General features: G+C 35.7%; 9 protein-coding genes across 9 annotated transcripts; 5 read left to right on the top strand and 4 right to left on the bottom strand.

Annotated features, from left to right (window-relative positions):
* Positions 1–153: 153 nt before the first annotated feature.
* Positions 154–1,213, bottom strand: RHIMIDRAFT_22372 (uncharacterized protein). Its single transcript, XM_023607486.1, has 2 exons — positions 1,158–1,213; positions 154–1,078 (listed from the first exon to the last, which is right to left on the bottom strand). The coding sequence occupies exon 2, from the start codon at positions 910–912 to the stop codon at positions 256–258; it is 657 nt and encodes a 218-aa protein (XP_023464994.1). The 5' UTR covers positions 913–1,078; positions 1,158–1,213; the 3' UTR covers positions 154–255.
* Positions 1,214–2,228: 1,015 nt separating this feature from the next.
* RHIMIDRAFT_183277 (uncharacterized protein) lies at positions 2,229–2,393 on the bottom strand (the record flags this gene model as incomplete). The annotated part of the gene is made up of 1 exon (XM_023605820.1): positions 2,229–2,393. A coding segment is annotated over one exon (165 nt), but the record flags the coding sequence as incomplete, so codon positions are not given.
* Positions 2,394–6,753: 4,360 nt separating this feature from the next.
* Positions 6,754–6,918, top strand: RHIMIDRAFT_185177 (uncharacterized protein; the record flags this gene model as incomplete). The annotated part of the gene is made up of 1 exon (XM_023605845.1): positions 6,754–6,918. A coding segment is annotated over one exon (165 nt), but the record flags the coding sequence as incomplete, so codon positions are not given.
* A 1,793-nt stretch (positions 6,919–8,711) lies between these two features.
* RHIMIDRAFT_257227 (uncharacterized protein) lies at positions 8,712–10,185 on the top strand. The gene is made up of 3 exons (XM_023611261.1): positions 8,712–9,173; positions 9,221–9,312; positions 9,369–10,185. The coding sequence occupies exons 1-3, from the start codon at positions 8,787–8,789 to the stop codon at positions 10,144–10,146; spliced, it is 1,257 nt and encodes a 418-aa protein (XP_023464991.1). The 5' UTR covers positions 8,712–8,786; the 3' UTR covers positions 10,147–10,185.
* Positions 10,186–10,247: 62 nt separating this feature from the next.
* On the top strand, positions 10,248–11,773 carry RHIMIDRAFT_292862 (uncharacterized protein). The gene is made up of 6 exons (XM_023613931.1): positions 10,248–10,510; positions 10,568–10,950; positions 11,010–11,190; positions 11,253–11,337; positions 11,386–11,590; positions 11,666–11,773. Exons 1-6 carry the CDS (start codon positions 10,350–10,352, stop codon positions 11,734–11,736), a joined length of 1,086 nt encoding a protein of 361 aa, XP_023464990.1. The 5' UTR covers positions 10,248–10,349; the 3' UTR covers positions 11,737–11,773.
* A 1,130-nt stretch (positions 11,774–12,903) lies between these two features.
* Positions 12,904–14,615, bottom strand: RHIMIDRAFT_238720 (uncharacterized protein; the record flags this gene model as incomplete). Its single annotated transcript, XM_023609023.1, has 8 exons — positions 12,904–13,060; positions 13,124–13,139; positions 13,204–13,444; positions 13,523–13,871; positions 13,924–13,975; positions 14,032–14,185; positions 14,247–14,281; positions 14,339–14,615. The coding sequence occupies 8 exons, from the start codon at positions 14,613–14,615 to the stop codon at positions 12,904–12,906; spliced, it is 1,281 nt and encodes a 426-aa protein (XP_023464989.1).
* Positions 14,616–14,902: 287 nt separating this feature from the next.
* RHIMIDRAFT_238719 (DUF833-domain-containing protein) lies at positions 14,903–15,934 on the top strand (the record flags this gene model as incomplete). The annotated part of the gene is made up of 4 exons (XM_023609022.1): positions 14,903–14,949; positions 15,023–15,438; positions 15,484–15,613; positions 15,664–15,934. 4 exons carry the CDS (start codon positions 14,903–14,905, stop codon positions 15,932–15,934), a joined length of 864 nt encoding a protein of 287 aa, XP_023464988.1.
* Positions 15,935–16,076: 142 nt separating this feature from the next.
* On the top strand, positions 16,077–16,349 carry RHIMIDRAFT_194872 (uncharacterized protein; the record flags this gene model as incomplete). The annotated part of the gene is made up of 1 exon (XM_023606020.1): positions 16,077–16,349. A coding segment is annotated over one exon (273 nt), but the record flags the coding sequence as incomplete, so codon positions are not given.
* A 98-nt stretch (positions 16,350–16,447) lies between these two features.
* Positions 16,448–18,102, bottom strand: RHIMIDRAFT_238717 (uncharacterized protein; the record flags this gene model as incomplete). The annotated part of the gene is made up of 7 exons (XM_023609021.1): positions 16,448–16,571; positions 16,631–16,972; positions 17,039–17,490; positions 17,541–17,572; positions 17,629–17,719; positions 17,826–17,850; positions 17,897–18,102. 7 exons carry the CDS (start codon positions 18,100–18,102, stop codon positions 16,448–16,450), a joined length of 1,272 nt encoding a protein of 423 aa, XP_023464986.1.
* Between the last annotated feature and the right edge of the window lie 985 nt (positions 18,103–19,087).

Here is a 19,087-nt window from a genome sequence, read left to right as displayed (position 1 = left end):
TAGTATAGCGATAGAACTACACATGAAACACCTAGTTTATTTTTGAAAGGTGGTATTTTCATAATAAATAAACATGCATGTTATTTTTTTCTTCCCCAAAAAAAAAGAGCAACAATTTTTGCTGCAATAACAAATAGACGGTTCCTTTTTATTGTTCAGAGTGTGTAACTACTCGAAATGGTCAAGGTCAAAATATGGTTTTGTAGGGCCGACTTTCCCCGGATTTACTTTTTTTTATTTTAATGGAAATGCAAATTATGTAAAGACAGCAGACGGAGATGTTGAATAGATTAGACTTGAATGAGAGTTATAGAAGCAATATTTGTTTACAAAGTCAGTGTAGCTTAATTCTGTCTTGTTATCTTGGAAGGGGGTATATAAAGGTAATTCGGTAGGAGTGATAGGAGGTGAGGGAGGGGGAGAATAATAAGAATGACTGAAATCGTATCTTTTGGATAGCTTTTTGATCTTTTGTTGTTGTTCTTTTTCTTTTTCATGCAGTGGTAAAGGCGGTGGAGTGATGATGATTTGATAATTTAAGCCATTGTTATTATCCCAATATTCTTGACCATCAACAGTATATCGAAGTGCGAAATAGATTGTTTGTACTTGGTTTGATGCTTGGATAGGAATAGTAAAAGTGAATCTATCCCATGTATTGGAAGTACTTGCAATAGATTCTTTAAATACAGAGACTGTTTCATGATATGTACTCCATAAATCAAATGTATAACGTACGGAAACAGTCTTTTGATAAGAGATATTTAAAGCACGACAACGGCCTTCCATCATAAATTGGTTCTTTTCGATATCTTGATAGTCTCCATCTGTTAATTGAATTTGTTCCATACGTATTTTGTTATCATTATATAGCAGTAATCTTGTCTTGTTTGGCCAATTTATTTGAGTCATTGTATAGTCTTCTGCACGTATCACATCTTTGATATGAATTGCCTTGGGTGGCTGTGTCTTGTAGAAATAAATCGTCTGTTCAAGATCGGGGTTAAATCGAACCGATTTCTTCTTATTATCTTGTTTATATATGGGTTGATAGGGTATGGATCTTTTCAAGACAATCCTTTTGTTATAAAATGACATGAGAATAAATAAGAAATAAAGTAAAGAAAAAGGAAAATTAAACTGGAGAGTATTTATACCAAAGATAAAAGTGTTTCACCACCCATTGACTTTAGGACTCAGTTCCAAATAACCACACATAATCTGGAACACCTTGATTGTTGAAACAAAATAATAGATAAAAAAGACAGAAATAATAAGGTTACCCATTTTTATTTCAGGATTTCCCGCTCTTTTTTGACCAACAAAAAACAACAACAACAACAACAATTCAAATTGCGAGATCGATATACAATCTTTCTTCTTGTTTAGATGACACCAAGTATAGAAAAACCCCATAGAGAAACCATAAACAAATAATAACTTATATAAACACAAACCCCAATAATGCCCACTTATTCTATCACATCGGCTCCTGACTATTCCGAGATAATAGAATATCTTAATTACCAGATATAGAAATGGCGTATTTTACACACACATAAATAAATAATGGTCCAGCTCCCCCTTGTTTATTCGGTAACACAATATGACTTGGTTTAAAAATTTCTCATCTAAACGAATCACATTCATTAAAAGATTTCAATTTGATAAACGACCTTTTATTCACGACTTTTAGTTTGTTGATGATTAGGCGGACATTAAAGACTGAGAGAGAGACAAAGAGAAAGAATAAAAAGAAACGAGATAGACAATGCATACAGATTTTCCCGATTTGGTCTTGTCTATCAGTTTACTTACCAATGACAACTAACCCCTTGTTTTACTTTTTTATTCCCTCTATTTTTAAACTAAAGATGTATGAAAGATGACGCAAAAGGTGAGAAAATAAAATGTAAAATAAATAGAAAAGTAGAAAGGATCAAGTGTAACATCTTGTTGTTCTGTGTTCAATCATTTCCGGAAATCAACCCGTCCTTCTCCTCCCTTTTTTTAAAATCTGTCGCACAATAGTTACATGTAAACAACTTTATCGTTTCTTATTTCCTAGGATACATTTCTTGCCATTTTCCTCTAATGAAATAAAAAACAATGTAGTCTCTTATCAAAACCCATTGTTACATCATCCTACCTTCTATACTTTTGCTTGCCTTTCGCTTGACCCTCCTTTTGGATTCTTGCTGCTCATTGGCCAATAAGATCGGTAAGAGTCGTCGTCGAGCATTGATAAACCAGTTACTGATCTGATTTAGCGAAAGATTGGTTCTTTGTACAAGCAGCTTCTTTTCTTCCTCTGTCGGATAAGGGTGTCCTGAATGTTCCTGTAACCATTCCTTTAGGATGACGATCACATCCTTTGGTAGGTTGCCTCGCTTTCTCCTTTTCGTATCTAAACTGACAGACTTTGTTGTTGTTGATATTGACTTTGCTTGTTCCTGTTCTTTACACACAATGACAAGCTCGCCTTCTCTATTCTTTTCTTTTCGTCTCTGTTCGCTATCATCGCTGTCATCGTCGTTACTGTCGTTGCTATCGTTGCTATCGTTGCTATCGTTGCCATCGTTACTATCGTTGCTATCATTACTGTCATCTTCGTCTTCGTCGTCTTCGTCGTTTGATGACAGAAAAGGTGAAGTCATGGGTGTATGCAGTGAGGATGCGTATCGTGTGCTTAGGACGACATGATTCCAGAACTGACCGTTGGACTTGAGCATGGCATTCACTTTCTGCTTCTCTAACTCTACCAGGCGATGATCACAGCTGTAGTTGTCATGAAACAGAATGACAGGACTAAATATACGGAGCTGTCATAAGTAAAAAGAAGGGAGAGGGGAAGGGAAGGGAAAGAAGAAAACAGGCAAGAAAGAAGAGGATAGAAAGAGAAAGAGATAAAAAGAGACAAAAAGAGAGAAAGAGTGGTTAACACATTGTCTTTAGTATTCTGTCTATCACATCTTTTTACTTTACATTTGAAGTATTCGTGCTACCGTTACTTTTGCCTCTGGTATTGGCATTAACGCTGATATTGGTATTACGACGGACACTGAGAGGTGAATAAGGCATGATGACAAGGTAGAAAGATAAGAGAAACAAGGAGTGAAGAAGAGAAAAGAAAGAAAAGGAAATAGTGATGATTTGTTTCTTTTTTTTTTTTCTTTATTTACAAAAGGGACACATGCAGCTGAATGGCAGACAGAATCTTGATGATCGATATATATATATATATATTCACCTAGATACATGTATATTATATATCCTCACTCATTCACTTGCTTAACCATACGCATGTCTATGTCTATACGTCTATCATATACCTTTCTTTCTTTCTCCCTTGTATAATTTCAACTACGGTTCTCTACATCCATCATCATCATCATCATCTCTTGGTTGTATCAGAAACAAATGACTATTTAAGGAGAGAGAAAAAAAAAGTACTGCTACTTTAAGGAGTAAAACCCACAAAGAGAAAAGAGAGGCTTTTTGATAGATGTAGATCCAATCAAGTCCAAAGCCACATCCTTTGCTTATTATTACTAGTATTATTATTTTCATTTCTCAGCCATGCGTCTTATTGTATGCATAGTTCGTACTACGCACTTCTTTTTTTGTTGTTATTGTTGTTGTCTTCATGTGGTATAAACAATTCCGCGGAGAAAGAAAAAGAGAGAGAGAGAGAGAAAGAGAAAGTGTGTGTGTGTGTGTGTGTGTGTGTGTGTGTGACAAGATGCCTTTTTCTCTTTGCTAATGCCGTGGCAGGTCTCTCTTCTCTCTTCTTCTTCTTCTTGTTATTCTTGTTATTCTACGTATACATAATCAATCCGTTGCTCAAGTTATTATCGTATTTCTATTGCTGTTGTTGTTATTGTGATTGTGAGGCAAGGCTATTACTCTGGTTGTCTGTTGCACAACTGCCAGGAACTTTAATTTGTTTCATCTTTGCAAAAGCTGCAAACAGGAATCAAATAGATGATATGCTCTACTTTTTCTATATGTCTCATGACATATAACATTGTTTCTATACGATTACTATAAATTAAGTCCAACAAGAAAACTACCTCTATATTTGTCCATGCCAGGGTGCAGCTGAAATGTACTCTTATAACGTAATGTTGATACTTGAAATTTAGGTTTATTTAAGTTTGCAATATCAAAGTTGTAAACATAACCTCAATAAATGTATCTCATTACTTTAGGCTGTCTTTAGTAAATCTTTCTGTTTGTGTTATGATATGCCAACCTGCTAACAATAACCTACAGCGTCCAAAAGTCATTATGGATAACGAGTGCTTTAATATGCAAGTTATCATATAAACGCTGTGTCAACGCATGATATCAGAAAGGTTCAAGGCACCCAAAAGAAAGTAATGATGATCCTCCATTGTGGCTTGGTGCTTTTTACAAACTCACAACTCATTTCGACAGTGATTGTTGCAAATTTTATAATATCATCGCGCTACCATTAAAACGTATCTGAAAATGTTCTCTATGTGTTTGGATACTGTCATTTTGAGTGTACAAACTTTCTATTTTTAGACACTCCATCTATGAGTTTGCTTCTAGTCTTCTTTTCACAGCAAGTTTGAAGGACGTGCGTCGCAAAGGTGAAGTCGGGCAGTGATATTAATCGTCACCCAAAAGATTATACCACTAACTGAAGACGGTATCTTTGAATGATCATGAGCATCTATTCGCAATATTTTGACTTCTCCTAACGAGATCTTGATCAAGTTCTGCACACTCATCATTGAAATTTAATCCTATCCTTTATATTTTAACAAGAGTTGGTAATATCCGCCTTATCAGATGAAGATTTGGCTGATCTACTGACCACCCAAAGAAATATATATATGTGCTTTACCATATGTCAAATAAGCACTTACTTATCTACCTACTTATTTCAATGATTAGCCAAGATACTTACCATACTCATTAGGACTGAATGTAAACAGGTCTTTTAAAAGTCATTTCTTCCTTGTCAGTGTAAGCTTTTATTTCATCATCTTCCCATTGCTGCCTTACTTGCACAAATAGGCGTTAAGCTTGGTTTGACAAGTTGTAAAATGGATTGTGCACAAGAAATACACCAGTTTTATAATTTCGAATCATGTTCCTTTGCTGTCAATACTGATCACCTTCACACAAGTGTAACAAGAGGCTAAAAATTTATTTCGGATTATCAATGAAGAGTAGAGGTCTTATGTCAACATTAATTGTGCTGTTTTTTTTTTCCGCTAACAGCCATAGACTTTGACAAAAACAGCAATAGAAATACGATAATAACTTGAGCAACGGATTGATTATGTATACGTAGAATAACAAGAATAACAAGAAGAAGAAGAAGAGAGAAGAGAGACCTGCCACGGCATTAGCAAAGAGAAAAAGGCATCTTGTCACACACACACACACACACACACACACACACACTTTCTCTTTCTCTCTCTCTCTCTCTTTTTCTTTCTCCGCGGAATTGTTTATACCACATGAAGACAACAACAATAACAACAAAAAAAGAAGTGCGTAGTACGAACTATGCATACAATAAGACGCATGGCTGAGAAATGAAAATAATAATACTAGTAATAATAAGCAAAGGATGTGGCTTTGGACTTGATTGGATCTACATCTATCAAAAAGCCTCTCTTTTCTCTTTGTGGGTTTTACTCCTTAAAGTAGCAGTACTTTTTTTTTCTCTCTCCTTAAATAGTCATTTGTTTCTGATACAACCAAGAGATGATGATGATGATGATGGATGTAGAGAACCGTAGTTGAAATTATACAAGGGAGAAAGAAAGAAAGGTATATGATAGACGTATAGACATAGACATGCGTATGGTTAAGCAAGTGAATGAGTGAGGATATATAATATACATGTATCTAGGTGAATATATATATATATATATCGATCATCAAGATTCTGTCTGCCATTCAGCTGCATGTGTCCCTTTTGTAAATAAAGAAAAAAAAAAAAGAAACAAATCATCACTATTTCCTTTTCTTTCTTTTCTCTTCTTCACTCCTTGTTTCTCTTATCTTTCTACCTTGTCATCATGCCTTATTCACCTCTCAGTGTCCGTCGTAATACCAATATCAGCGTTAATGCCAATACCAGAGGCAAAAGTAACGGTAGCACGAATACTTCAAATGTAAAGTAAAAAGATGTGATAGACAGAATACTAAAGACAATGTGTTAACCACTCTTTCTCTCTTTTTGTCTCTTTTTATCTCTTTCTCTTTCTATCCTCTTCTTTCTTGCCTGTTTTCTTCTTTCCCTTCCCTTCCCCTCTCCCTTCTTTTTACTTATGACAGCTCCGTATATTTAGTCCTGTCATTCTGTTTCATGACAACTACAGCTGTGATCATCGCCTGGTAGAGTTAGAGAAGCAGAAAGTGAATGCCATGCTCAAGTCCAACGGTCAGTTCTGGAATCATGTCGTCCTAAGCACACGATACGCATCCTCACTGCATACACCCATGACTTCACCTTTTCTGTCATCAAACGACGAAGACGACGAAGACGAAGATGACAGTAATGATAGCAACGATAGTAACGATGGCAACGATAGCAACGATAGCAACGATAGCAACGACAGTAACGACGATGACAGCGATGATAGCGAACAGAGACGAAAAGAAAAGAATAGAGAAGGCGAGCTTGTCATTGTGTGTAAAGAACAGGAACAAGCAAAGTCAATATCAACAACAACAAAGTCTGTCAGTTTAGATACGAAAAGGAGAAAGCGAGGCAACCTACCAAAGGATGTGATCGTCATCCTAAAGGAATGGTTACAGGAACATTCAGGACACCCTTATCCGACAGAGGAAGAAAAGAAGCTGCTTGTACAAAGAACCAATCTTTCGCTAAATCAGATCAGTAACTGGTTTATCAATGCTCGACGACGACTCTTACCGATCTTATTGGCCAATGAGCAGCAAGAATCCAAAAGGAGGGTCAAGCGAAAGGCAAGCAAAAGTATAGAAGGTAGGATGATGTAACAATGGGTTTTGATAAGAGACTACATTGTTTTTTATTTCATTAGAGGAAAATGGCAAGAATAATAAGAAACGCCGCTCAAGGCATTAAAATCAAAAAAGAAAGCTCATGCGTGCTATGTACAATGATTGTATTTTAACTTGTATTACTTAATAAATTGTTTAAAACTCGGTATCATGCTTAATGAAGCAGACTAGGGTGTATCTTAGACTATAAGCACTCTATTAAATGCATGCGCATTTCATCTTGCTGGCGCCTGTAGGCGTTTATGCTTGGATATCTTTGGAAATACTCATTTGAAATGGTACCTTTATGCAATTCGTGATTTTGGTTTGATATATACTTTCATGTTCCAGATTATGCAGCACTGAAACGGTTTACACTGCTGTAATAGACACGAAGCTGCTTTTTCCCACTGATCACAGTAATGTCCCCTCTTTTTTTCTGGAAGAGAGCAGTAACCTTTTTCATATTTATATCCACCTTTCCAGTTATCAATTCTTGTTCTGTTTCCAAAAGTAACCTTTAGTATTCATTGATGTTTCTGTATGAAATGAACTCACAGCTTCCCAATCCCACAATGTCTTTAACAGCCAATAAAAATACGGCATCCATTTTAATTCCCATCAGCAATACTCTCCCGATCAAGATCGCAATTACCAAATTTGACTTTTTCATGCCAATCGCTTGGGAACATGCCTTGACGACATCTAGTTCACCTTTTATAAACAGCGATTGGGAGTTGTCATCCCAATTACGCTATGCCACATCATAGCCTTTTCTCTGGCGAAATACTCGTTCAACGCCTAAAACGAAAACATAACAGAAGGGCACGTATGAATATGCATGTTATTATGCTTAATAAAAATTGATATTTGAGTAGAATCCTCCACAACAAATAAAAAGTGTGTATATGTCATTGTACATTGAAAGTTCTTCCCTTTTGTTTGATAGACTGCCGATTTTTGCCAAGATTGTTTGTTTTGCTACTTTAAGATAATGATCAGCTCAGATAAGTGACAAAGTATCACCCCTAAGAATACACAACCGAACAGATACCTTCGCTATAAATAAGAATATTCAATATAAGATATATGGTGTTTTAATAACTCTAGCAGACTTACCGAGGAATATCCAAAGATCATAGCTTTTTTGGCCTCGTGCTTGACAGCACACCAAGCGACGTCTGTTCTTCGACCAAAGAGTGTCACCTTTTCTTCTTCTCCTTCTTACTGCTATGGTTACTGCTGTTCCAAAATAGCCTCAACATCCTCACCAGGATGCTGCTTCCCTTATGTGCCTCTTTGCTTTGTAGTTTGTTTTAAATATTGCGTGACATAAGGATCATGTAGCTAATAAATTGAAATACTAGTTCATAAACTCTTTATGTGCCTTTTCACATTACAATCGTGTTTATCATTTTCCATTTTTTTTTGGTAAAGAGGAGGAACAATGAAAGACAATGAACGATTTAGGAACCATTCTTACATGATGATCATTATGTTGCGAATGATTTCCAAGATATGTGTAACATTATCCTAAAAAGGAATGTTACACATGTGTATTACCTGGTTTGACATCACAATGACGAAAGGGGTACAAAGTATGTGCGGATACGTTTTTTTTTTCAATTGCATAAGATCGAATTCGATTTGTTCCTTATTAGCTTATTTTATGAATTTCATATAAAAAAAAGGGAAATTTTACCTTTTTTTTAAAAGACATAAAAGTGTGTATCTGTTTGCCTGCTTTAAAAAAAACACAAAGATTATATCGAATGCTTAATTATTTTGTAAATAAACGACAAAGTGACAAAAATAAAAATACAGTAAATACAACACATGATTACAATAAACCATCATTTTTGAAGTTATTCAAAAAAAAGCGCAATACATCTTTAGAAGAAGGAAATAATGTGGAACCCAAAACAACTTCATCTACTACAAAAGATATAAGAAAAGAGAGTAGAGTGATACGTAGAGAATCAGATTTACACTTTTATGAAGGAGGTGTTCGTACTAAATACAAGACTGCCATCAAATGGGTTGGAAGAGTAGGCTTCATTGCAAAAGGTGTTGTCTATGGTTGCATAGGTGTACTGACCTTGACTAATCTGTCAGGCGCATGGACTCCTAATGGCAGTGAAGGAAATGAATCTCCTCAGGTATGTCAAGTATATATATATGGATAGATTTATTTATACCATCATAGGGCGCTTTTCTATTGTTAGGTGGTATTCCGGCTATTGGTAGAACCATTTTGATTGTGATGGCTGTTGGGTTATGTTTATACATCATATGGAGGTAAACCAGACACAAATATGCTGTTGGTCACAACTAACATTATATTCCTCCCGTAGATTCTGGGAAGCAATCACTGGCCAGGGCAGCGATGCATCATTCAGCAAAAAGAAAAACTTTTTTCGCTATCGTCTATCGCCATTCGTGAGCGGGTGTGTTTATACAGCTTATACATACTATGTAGTGCACATGATATTTCAAACAGAAGAAGAACAACAAGCATCGGCATCGAGCAAGACGTTTCCCGCTTCATGGGCAGAATCTGGAATTGGAAAGGCAGGCATTGCACTTTTAGGCATCGCTTTTCTTATCGCTTTTTTTACACAAATGATCAATGCTATCAAAGGAACATTCATCAAAGATTTGAAAACAAGCGAGCCTGATGCTCGAAAATGGGAAGCATTCATTGTTCATTGGATGGGCCGTATCGGTTTCTTTGGTCGTGCTGCTCTCTTTGGTACCCTAAGCGGCTTCTTTTGGGATTCACTAGCACAAAGAAACGAGTCTGGATCAAAGAACATGGTTGCGGCTGCTGTTAGCAAGCTAGCCAATTCAGGTGGTGGTCGATTCTTTATGGGCTTGTTGGGTGTCACACTTGTCATTTACGCTTGTTTTGCTATATCCAATGCCTATTACAAGTACTTTCCAACTCCTCCACCCACACGTCAAGAGTTTTATACAAATGGATTTGTTCATCCTGAATTAAGTGACGATGATTTGGAACAGCAGAGAAGGAGAGTGGATAGAAGCAATGATACCCGTACATTTCCATTCTCCATTCGACACTTATTCTCCTTCTTCAAAAAGAAGAACGATACTGAAGAGAGTGAAAAATAAGTATACTTCCTATACCCTATTAAATAAATTAATGCCACGAAAAATTTTATGAAAATGATACGCGCGCGCATGATTTCTTTATTTATTTCTTTCCCTTAATGAATGGCTTCATCGATGATCCAAGTGATTTTCAGTCAAGCTCATTTCAAAAGATAGACGAACAATTACGTTGCCCTATATGTAAAGAGCTCTTTAACACAGCAATGATGATCTCAACTTGTTCACATTCCTTTTGCGCATTGTGTGTTCGTCGTTGTTTATCAGAAGAACAAGTTTGTCCTAAATGTCGAAAGGAAGCGTTTAGTAATAGCATCATTCATAACTATGACTTGGATAATGTTGTAAATATATGGCGTATCTCAAGGTATATGCACATTTATAAACAATGTCAACCTTATATTCATAATGGAGACCCCTCTAGAAATGCTCTATTGTCTGCAGATCAATTGTTAAATAAAAAACAACAAACACCTCACCTAGCGGAATCAGTTGTGAGCGAGTCAAGTTCATCACAAACAAGTCAATCTCTAAACATGGATCAGCTTAGAATAAGAGAGAATCTACCAAGCATTGCTACGACACCTATTATTATAGATGACGATCAAAGTGATGACTTTAAACCTTCCGCTTCACTTCAGAGAATATCAACCACATCTTTGAGAAGATCTACTCGGTTAGGAAGCAAAGACGCCCATCTATCAGATCTTTCGTCTTCACAGCCCATTCCGCAGTTACCTTCAATAACCCCACCGCCCATCGTATCACCACAGTCTGCTACAAACAATTCTAATGAGTCATTAAAGAGTAAGTGTGCTGTAAGAGTTATTAGGAACAACTAGATTTATTTTATGGTTACGATATAGGTACATCTGTAGTTCAATGTCCAATATGTCAACAGTCGATGAAGTATGTTGTACTCGATCGACATTTGGATGGTTGTACAAAGGGTGACAGTAGAATACCACCTAGTCCACCGCTTCCACCAAGCGATAGATCAACCAGTGCACCTAGACCAAATATGCAACTGTTTAGCGGGATGACAAAGTAAATGAAATGTTGAATGTGTATTTATATAAAAAAGTGTTATTTATTTATTTTTACTCTAGTCGCAAAAGTATTCATCTTGGTAGAAAACCAGGGAAGGTGGTATATGCCATCCAGAGCGATAAGGACATGAGAATGATTCTAAGAGTAAAAGAAAGAAAAAGGGAGAGAGAAAAGAAACTAATGTTGTTGTAGGATCTAGGGCTTCCAGAGGATGGGGATAAAGCACAAAAGATATGGCGACATAAAGAGTATCTTAATCTATACAATGCTAACCTTGACTCACAAAATCCGGTGGGTGCGGATGTGTTGATCAGAAGACTTGCTGAAATGGAAAGAGCATACGATGCTAATAGAAGTAATCAAGTCAAACGAAAGAATACTGATACAGAGATGCATAATATCCTTTTTTGCTTATACCATACTAACCTCTTTACCCTTTCTTGATCCTTTTATCCTTAACCTTTAACTATACAGCATAAATATAAAGACGAATTTTCAAGGCTAATAGAAGAAGCTAAAAAGAGGAAACCCAACAATGATTAAAGACATTGTAGATACACAATTATATATAGCAAACCTGTACACTTTATTCACAAATTATTCACACAGAGATAAAAATATGATAATTTCAGAAACAAATAATAATAAAAGAGAGTCCATAAGAAGCAAAAGAACGAGATATAAAAAGAAATAGTTAGTAAATCAGCTATTTACATTGATATTAAATACTTACATTATAAAGAAGAGAGTTTATAAGAGAAAAGGAGAAACAGGACAAGTGAGTAAACTTGTAAAAGAGATTATGAACATCTTACCCAAAGTGTATCCGGGTAGGGCTGGCGATAACCAGCCCGGAAAGAGCAAAGAAAAGAAAGAAAGTGAGAGGAAGCAAGAGTCAAGAGAGGAGCAAGTGAGAGTATATGAGACCAAAGCTTGGTAAGAACCAAACTACTCCCAGCTAGTACCGATGCTGTTTTCGATTTTATGATCTATAATACTACTTATCAGTTTCTTACAAGAGTAAAGAATATAACATACCTTAGGGCTAGCTGAGGAATAGCTGATCTTACTTTTTGGTCCAAAGAAGAAAAGAAAAGAAAAAGAAGTCAAGATCAGACTATTTGGATAAAGTCTCTAACCGCTTTTTTAGTTACGTGTTATAAAGCATTGGCCACATTTATTTATGTGTCTCTCAAAAATAACAAGCTCATCTTATGTATTATTACACGTTGTCCTTTAAACAATAAAGAAGACATAGAAAATCAACTGAAGTGTTGATTGTTATTGATCTTGTATTGCGTGCGAATAATTCCAATCCAGCGGGGGGGGACCGAATTTGTTTCGGTTGACGAGTATTTAACGAGTCAGATTTGTAACAAGTGTAAAATGAAAGAAGTGAACAATTTCTCTGTTTCTGGATCAAAGTGAAGAGTACATGCTGTCTTCAAGTGTGGATCCTGTGGTACGGTGTGGAATCGAGATGTGAACAGTGTATTAAATATATATGGTATTTTTGTTTACAAATCAAAATATGACAATGAAAGTCCTTCCTCCATTTCAAAAAGCTAATGGTGCTCCTGGATTTAACGCGCTGTCCATAACGGCAGTGCATTCCTTAACGCTTCAGTAAGTATAAAGCGAATAATACATTATTTTTTATTCGTTAGTCTTCTAGTTACAACCTACTTTCCCTCTACCTTGACGATGCAATTATGACTCTGCTAAAGCTATCAATTCATGCAGCATATCGTAACACTCGTTCAATAAAGCAACACAAATAGCTTGACCTTCAGGAATATTTCCTTCTTCATCACAAAAGGTACCATTCACACGCATATTATCAATACTCGCTAGTTTCAATTGATAGCTAAAAATAAAAAAAAGAGTAAGCTCTATTATTACCTTTATGAATCTCACATAGTGTACTTACGGATACAGATCTCTTACTTCAAATGAAACAAAAAGTTTATGAAAAAAGGAGCATTGACACATTTATATATTTGAACTTACTTGAATCAGGTTTCCCCCACTTTGAAACTTCTATCAGACACCTTCGCACTGTGCTCAACTGATTATGTACTGGCATCAATGCTTCTGCAACAGGGACGTTTTCGCTCAACATCTTTGCCATAATTCGGTAACAACCCCGAAGCAAAAAGTTGACAACCGCCTGTCCTTCCGGGATGGTATCTGATCCAGCCTCTCTAAAGCTTCCATTTTCTCGTAGTTTTTCAATTTCTTCTAATTGCAGCTAATATATATATATATAATAAAGTATAAAAAGTCAAGACCGGATGCTACATAAGGGGTTTTTTTTTTGGGAACTTACATGATATGTATAGAGGTCCGTCTCTCTCAGTGTCCATTTATGAGTTAATGCCAGACGCTCGAGTTGATATCTTATCTGCTTTAATCGCTCGACGATAGGCACCAGAGGCTCTGATACGCTGTTGATCGATGTCTTCAGGTCCTGAATTTCTTCGTGAAGTTGATCCAAAAGACCTTCTATCAATGCTTTCCCCTTTGGATCGGAATTGAATAATTCATACTTTGAGTTGTCTAGTTCTCGAAGCTTTGCTTGGATAGCATCCACGTCATCGATCGTGTATCCGCCTGGTTTCTGAGCTAGCTGAGCCAACTGGCTTCTGAGATGGATGAGCGATTCTTGCAATGGCTTACTATAGATATAATATTTAGTTACACACACTCCCTGTATGTTTATCAACTTACAGTGTAGGTGATACATCTTCAATTGTTTGTGATAAAGATTTTAATGATTGATCTTTAGACATACGTGCATCAGTAACCAAGAAAAAAGCTTTATACCGTACAACTTACTACACAAGTCTAGTTTGTGTTTCAATAAATCAACAAAGCAGGAACCACTTTCATCCGCATAAAGGATTTCCTTGATATTGTTTAATCTTTCTTGATTTTCCAATAAGATAGAATCCGTATATACGCCCATATGAGCTAACTGATCTAGATAACGCTACATACGCACGCATATAAGCAAGGATATTTTGTATACTATAAATCATTAAATAATATACCTCTACTGTCACCAAATGGACATAGACAGCAGGACCTATAAACAAAATATCAGATCATGTGTGCTTATTCTCCTCTCATGTATAAATCTTACTCTCTCTATTTCTGCCAATACTCATAAAGAATAAGGACAGTAATGCCATAATGTCATCCAGGACATCGTTTAATCTATTTCGAGAAGAGGGATTCCAAATATCACCTGTACGTATCTTGTTCAGTTTCTCGACCTCCCTTTCTGTTTCTTTATAGAGATCTATTACAACTTGGGAATCAAGAAAGCTGTCTCTGTCTTTTTTAAGTGCAGACAACTTATGTCGAATAGTAATCAGGTTTTCAAGAATAGGAATTTCTGTATTCATAATAGGATTCATTTTGTAGTCAAAAAAAAAAGGGAAATAAAAATAAATTAGGCAGCAAAAACAGTTTTAAAGTTGTTTAGCGGAATAAAATTACAAGTTAATGCCTTGATATTCATGCATACGTAAAAGATGTGCCCTTTTGCATCATTAGTAAAAAGTGAGCTTAATTTTTTTTAAGAGAGAAAGAAAAAGAGAGAGCCATTGTGGGTCTACTGTAACAATGAACAATCATTGGTCAATAAAGGGCCCATGGTGGTGTGATACTCTCTCTTTTCTCTCTTTTTTTTGTGTATTTTTTAATGTGTATTTTATTCTGGACAGTTCAGAATCACCCCAAGTATAAATTGTAAGTATAATGTCAACCAAAAAGAAATGGTCATTTCACACCATGTTTTTCTTTCTTTTTTTTTTGCATAAAGTATATTTGCAGGCAATCGAGACGAGTTTCTTAGACGACCCACAGCTCGAGCACGGTTCTGGGAAGAAGCAGACGAGAATATTCTAGGGGGTATCGATTTAGAGGCTCATCCGATGGACAATGTCAAAAATGGTACTTGGCTTGGCATCAATCGACAAGGCAAGTTTGCTGCTCTCACCAACTTTAGAGAGCAACAGTTCAAGGGAACTGTCACACGAGGTGCATTAGTAAGAGACTTTCTTTACAGCCATGATCCAGTTCACATGGCAGTTGATTATATCAAGAGCCGTGCTGAGGATTTTGGAGGATTTAGCTTGATCTGCTTTGACTTTGGGAACAAGAATCAAGTAGAGATGATGTATATCACAAACAGAGAAAATCAACTTGTGACGGAGCTGGAGCCAGAAAAGATTTATGGTACCCAAAAAAAAAAAGACCCTACATGCGTATTAACCATGACAGGACTCTCAAATTCAATCTTGACAAAACCCTGGCCAAAGGTAACTCAAGGGAAAGAACTATTTGAAAAAATTATAAAGTCTGGAAACAATGATCCAAAAGAATTGATTGAGGCATTGTTTGATATGTTGAGGTAAGATTGGGCGCATACTTTGTGTGTAATACATATTAACAATTTACTAGTACAAGTCAGCCCATGACAGATACAGAAAATGTGGAAACTATTATGGATGACCTGAAGGAACGCATATTTATACCCAAGTTTGACTTTCCTGCTATCACAGGCGTTAAAGAACCTAGTTATGGAACACGTACAAGTACGGTAGTACTAATAGACTATGATGATAATGTTACTTTTGTCGAACGTGATTGGTATGACAGCAACCTTTCACTTTGTAAGTCTGGCGAATGTGATGAAAGATCCTTTAGATTTCAAATAGATCAAGTCTCATAATAAAAACCACTTTTGAAAATTTTTTGTTGCACTTGATTTCAAAGTAAGTCACATTACTTAATATGGTCTTTACTCTTTTTTTTCCCCCTCCACCCCCTGCCCTGATAGGCTTTTTCTTTTTTACTTATTGATCATGTCAACGGCGAGATTATCAGAATTAAAGCAATTGTCTTGTAAAATCTTTTCAACTGTGTATAATCCAACATGTGCACGTACAGGAAATAAGATCCTTCGACAACGATTACTAGGACCTACTTTGACAGGCTATCATCCCAAACCACTTGTTCACTTTAGAGATATTCAAGCATTATATCCTCAACTTGGCTTGATTGATGTGGACGAAAAAGCACGTCTTGATGAGATCGCTAGAAGAAAGAGAAGAGGAAAGGGAGCGCCCAAGAAGGGTAAGTTAAGACATGTTGTGACATCTTTACTCACTTTATTATGTATAAAGGTCAAGGCAAACGTGCATCCAACAAGAAGAAATAATAATAAAATAAATTGTGTACATAGTTACAACTTCTTTTTCTTTTGTGGATTTGACAAACGGACGAGTTCATCATTGTTTGAAATGTGTTGCTGCTTTTCTTGTTTTGCTACTAACCTAGCATAGCGAAGACCACATGCATTACATAAACTATATTCATTGATTTTATGATGTTAGGCGAAGTAGGAGACCGTTTACTTTATACTTACGTTTTATGACCACTCGGGCCTCTACGCCACTCAGGGCTAGTCGATACTTGACAGTATTCACACTTTTTCTCTCGAACAATAAATCTGCCTTTCCATGTTTTGAATGCTGACAATTTATCATGGTTATTATTGTCTTTACTGTTACTAATACTACTGCCACCACTACTTTCCATATTAATATTGCTTCTGTCACTAGTATCACTGTCATTATTTGCCCCTATTCTGCCATGGGATGACACCAACTGTTGTTGTATAGTATTATCATCTACTTTTGGCGCCTTGGGCGGTATTAGTAATATCTGATCGTTCAGGAGTTCATGAATTCTAGGCATTCGTCTAAACCTATTAGGGAATAATTAGTTCAATTTATACACGCACTAATTTTATTTATTTATATATCCGCATTACTCGCTCTGTATACTTGCTGGACGGTGATAACTTTGAGGATGTACCGGGGTAACTTGAAAAGTAGCAAATACGATGGGACCAAAATAGATGATGATACTCTCTACATCACATTGACCTAATGGATCCAATGTCACTGTTGAATTTGAAAAAATATGTTGACAGCATCCAAGTCTCGGTTGTAATAGATGCCCAGAATTGATCTCTTTCACGGTCATGTTCTGAGTCAACCTGGATACGTCCTCAATGAACTGCCTTTGTGCCTCTTGACTGTATAAGGGATGATGTAATTTATCTGGTGTCTGCATGATGCACTTCAAATGATCTACAGGGAGTGGCCACGATGCAAGTAGTTGATATGTTGAATTGTCATAGATCTGAAAGACTCGAAACAAGTGGTCCAATAAGGTAGGCGCCATGTAGTTTTCTATAGATTGTTTCATCTCGTTCACATTCTACAAATAAAGTTATTTTCATATACAAATATATATCTCGATTTGTTTACATAATAAAATTCTCTATAATCATAGCATGTTTCTATGGTAATCAAAAAGTTGAATAAATAAATAATAAATAAGCAAACAACGATAAACCTTGATGACAATCATGAAAAAAGGTCAACAACGTTCTAGATGTAGCTGGATACATGATGATATCTGTCATTATCCACTCTTGATTATGTTCCTATTGATATCTTTATTTTTTATTAAACAGATTGACATTGATCATTTACCCCCTCCCCTACTTATCTCTCTCTCCCCTCTTTTCTCTCTCTTCTTGATGAATTTACCTCTGTTATTTTATTCAATCGACATCTATGTAACTTTTAATACGCATAGTATATATTTATAGATTATATACCTCGTTACTGCACTAGCCAAAGTTTTTATCTTCATAAAATGAAGCAAATCAGCTTTGGCCAAAGGAAGCTCCTCAGGATGAATGAAATTCAACAAGGAATGGTTGAGGATTCTATCTTTAATATGGGATCTTCTAGTGGTATCAGATACATAAATAAATCGAAAGTTGTCTGCAGAAAGAATAGCCCAAAAGCAAACACTTGACATAATTTGACAAAGAAGAAAAAAAGGAAAGAAAAAAAATCTTTCTGTCACCCATTTTTTTTGTCGTACATTTTGTTTATTTTATTTCCTTCTATGAAGATTGTCTTTTTCCCTCTATTTTCATATACACATAAAAAACAACAACAATAAAAAGTATATTTACAATGGAAGTGGTTTAATATTTAACTGTGCTTCAAGGTCCTGTCTGAGGTAAGGATTAGAGTCTACTAGGTCATTGATTAATTCAATCAACTTTTCTTTATCCAAAGTGGCTAATAATTTGCCAATCGGTAACTCCTTTTTGGTGATAAGTCGATTACGCTTGATTGTATGAAGCAGATTATCATCAATAATGTTATTATGGTTGTGTTCTTCTTCTAATGGTTCACTATTCATCATTTCTTCGTCTTCAAATGATGCTCTTCTTTTTCGACCTATATATATATATATATATAAAAGAGACAAGTCTTAAACAACATGTACGTTATAACATTTATTTATACTTGCCTTTATTTGAAGACTCATTTGATGATGTTGTTGTCGCTGGAGATGTGTATAAATTAGGTACTTTGGTCTTTGTTAAATACATTGAAGAGCGATATAGACGTTGCTGCTGTCTAAATAAGCTGTTTTGACTTTGTGAAGAAGACATTTTTTAATATATAAAAAAGAGAGAAAAGAAAAAAAGAAAAGAAAAGAGGAGTTAGCGTAGTGGTAAAAAGTTAATGGTGATATTAATCTACATTTTTTTTTATTGACTTTTGATTTGTTCAATTTTAAGAGCCAGTCTGCAAAGCATAAAGTCATCTTCTCCATTTTATGTGCGTGTGGGTGCCTGCCTTTCTCTCTCTTTTGTGTTGATAAATAACAGCTACGCCACACACATATATACATACACATGTATACAGTTAACAATAATGAGTTTTTACTGCGTTAGTACGTCACTTTGCTAATAAAATCATCCTTTATATATATAGGTGTAATAAGG

The sequence above is a fragment of the Rhizopus microsporus genome, assembly GCF_002708625.1.
Source record: "Rhizopus microsporus ATCC 52813 unplaced genomic scaffold scaffold_11, whole genome shotgun sequence".
Taxonomy (NCBI): Eukaryota; Fungi; Mucoromycota; class Mucoromycetes; order Mucorales; family Rhizopodaceae; genus Rhizopus; species Rhizopus microsporus.
This window is presented reverse-complemented; position numbering and strand designations above follow the sequence as displayed.

Bases quoted from the DNA above. Each gene is read 5' to 3' on its own strand.
- RHIMIDRAFT_257227 (XM_023611261.1), top strand. From the start codon at position 8,787: ATGCTTAATTATTTTGTAAATAAACGACAAAGTGACAAAAATAAAAAT. The intron at 9,174-9,220 runs GTATGTCAAGTA...ATACCATCATAG, and splicing joins AAGGAAATGAATCTCCTCAG to GGCGCTTTTCTATTGTTAGG. The intron at 9,313-9,368 runs GTAAACCAGACA...TTCCTCCCGTAG, and splicing joins TGTTTATACATCATATGGAG to ATTCTGGGAAGCAATCACTG.
- RHIMIDRAFT_292862 (XM_023613931.1), top strand. From the start codon at position 10,350: ATGATGATCTCAACTTGTTCACATTCCTTTTGCGCATTGTGTGTTCGT. The intron at 10,511-10,567 runs GTATATGCACAT...AGACCCCTCTAG, and splicing joins AATATATGGCGTATCTCAAG to AAATGCTCTATTGTCTGCAG. The intron at 11,338-11,385 runs GTAAAAGAAAGA...ATGTTGTTGTAG, and splicing joins ACATGAGAATGATTCTAAGA to GATCTAGGGCTTCCAGAGGA.
- RHIMIDRAFT_22372 (XM_023607486.1), bottom strand. From the start codon at position 912: ATGACTCAAATAAATTGGCCAAACAAGACAAGATTACTGCTATATAAT.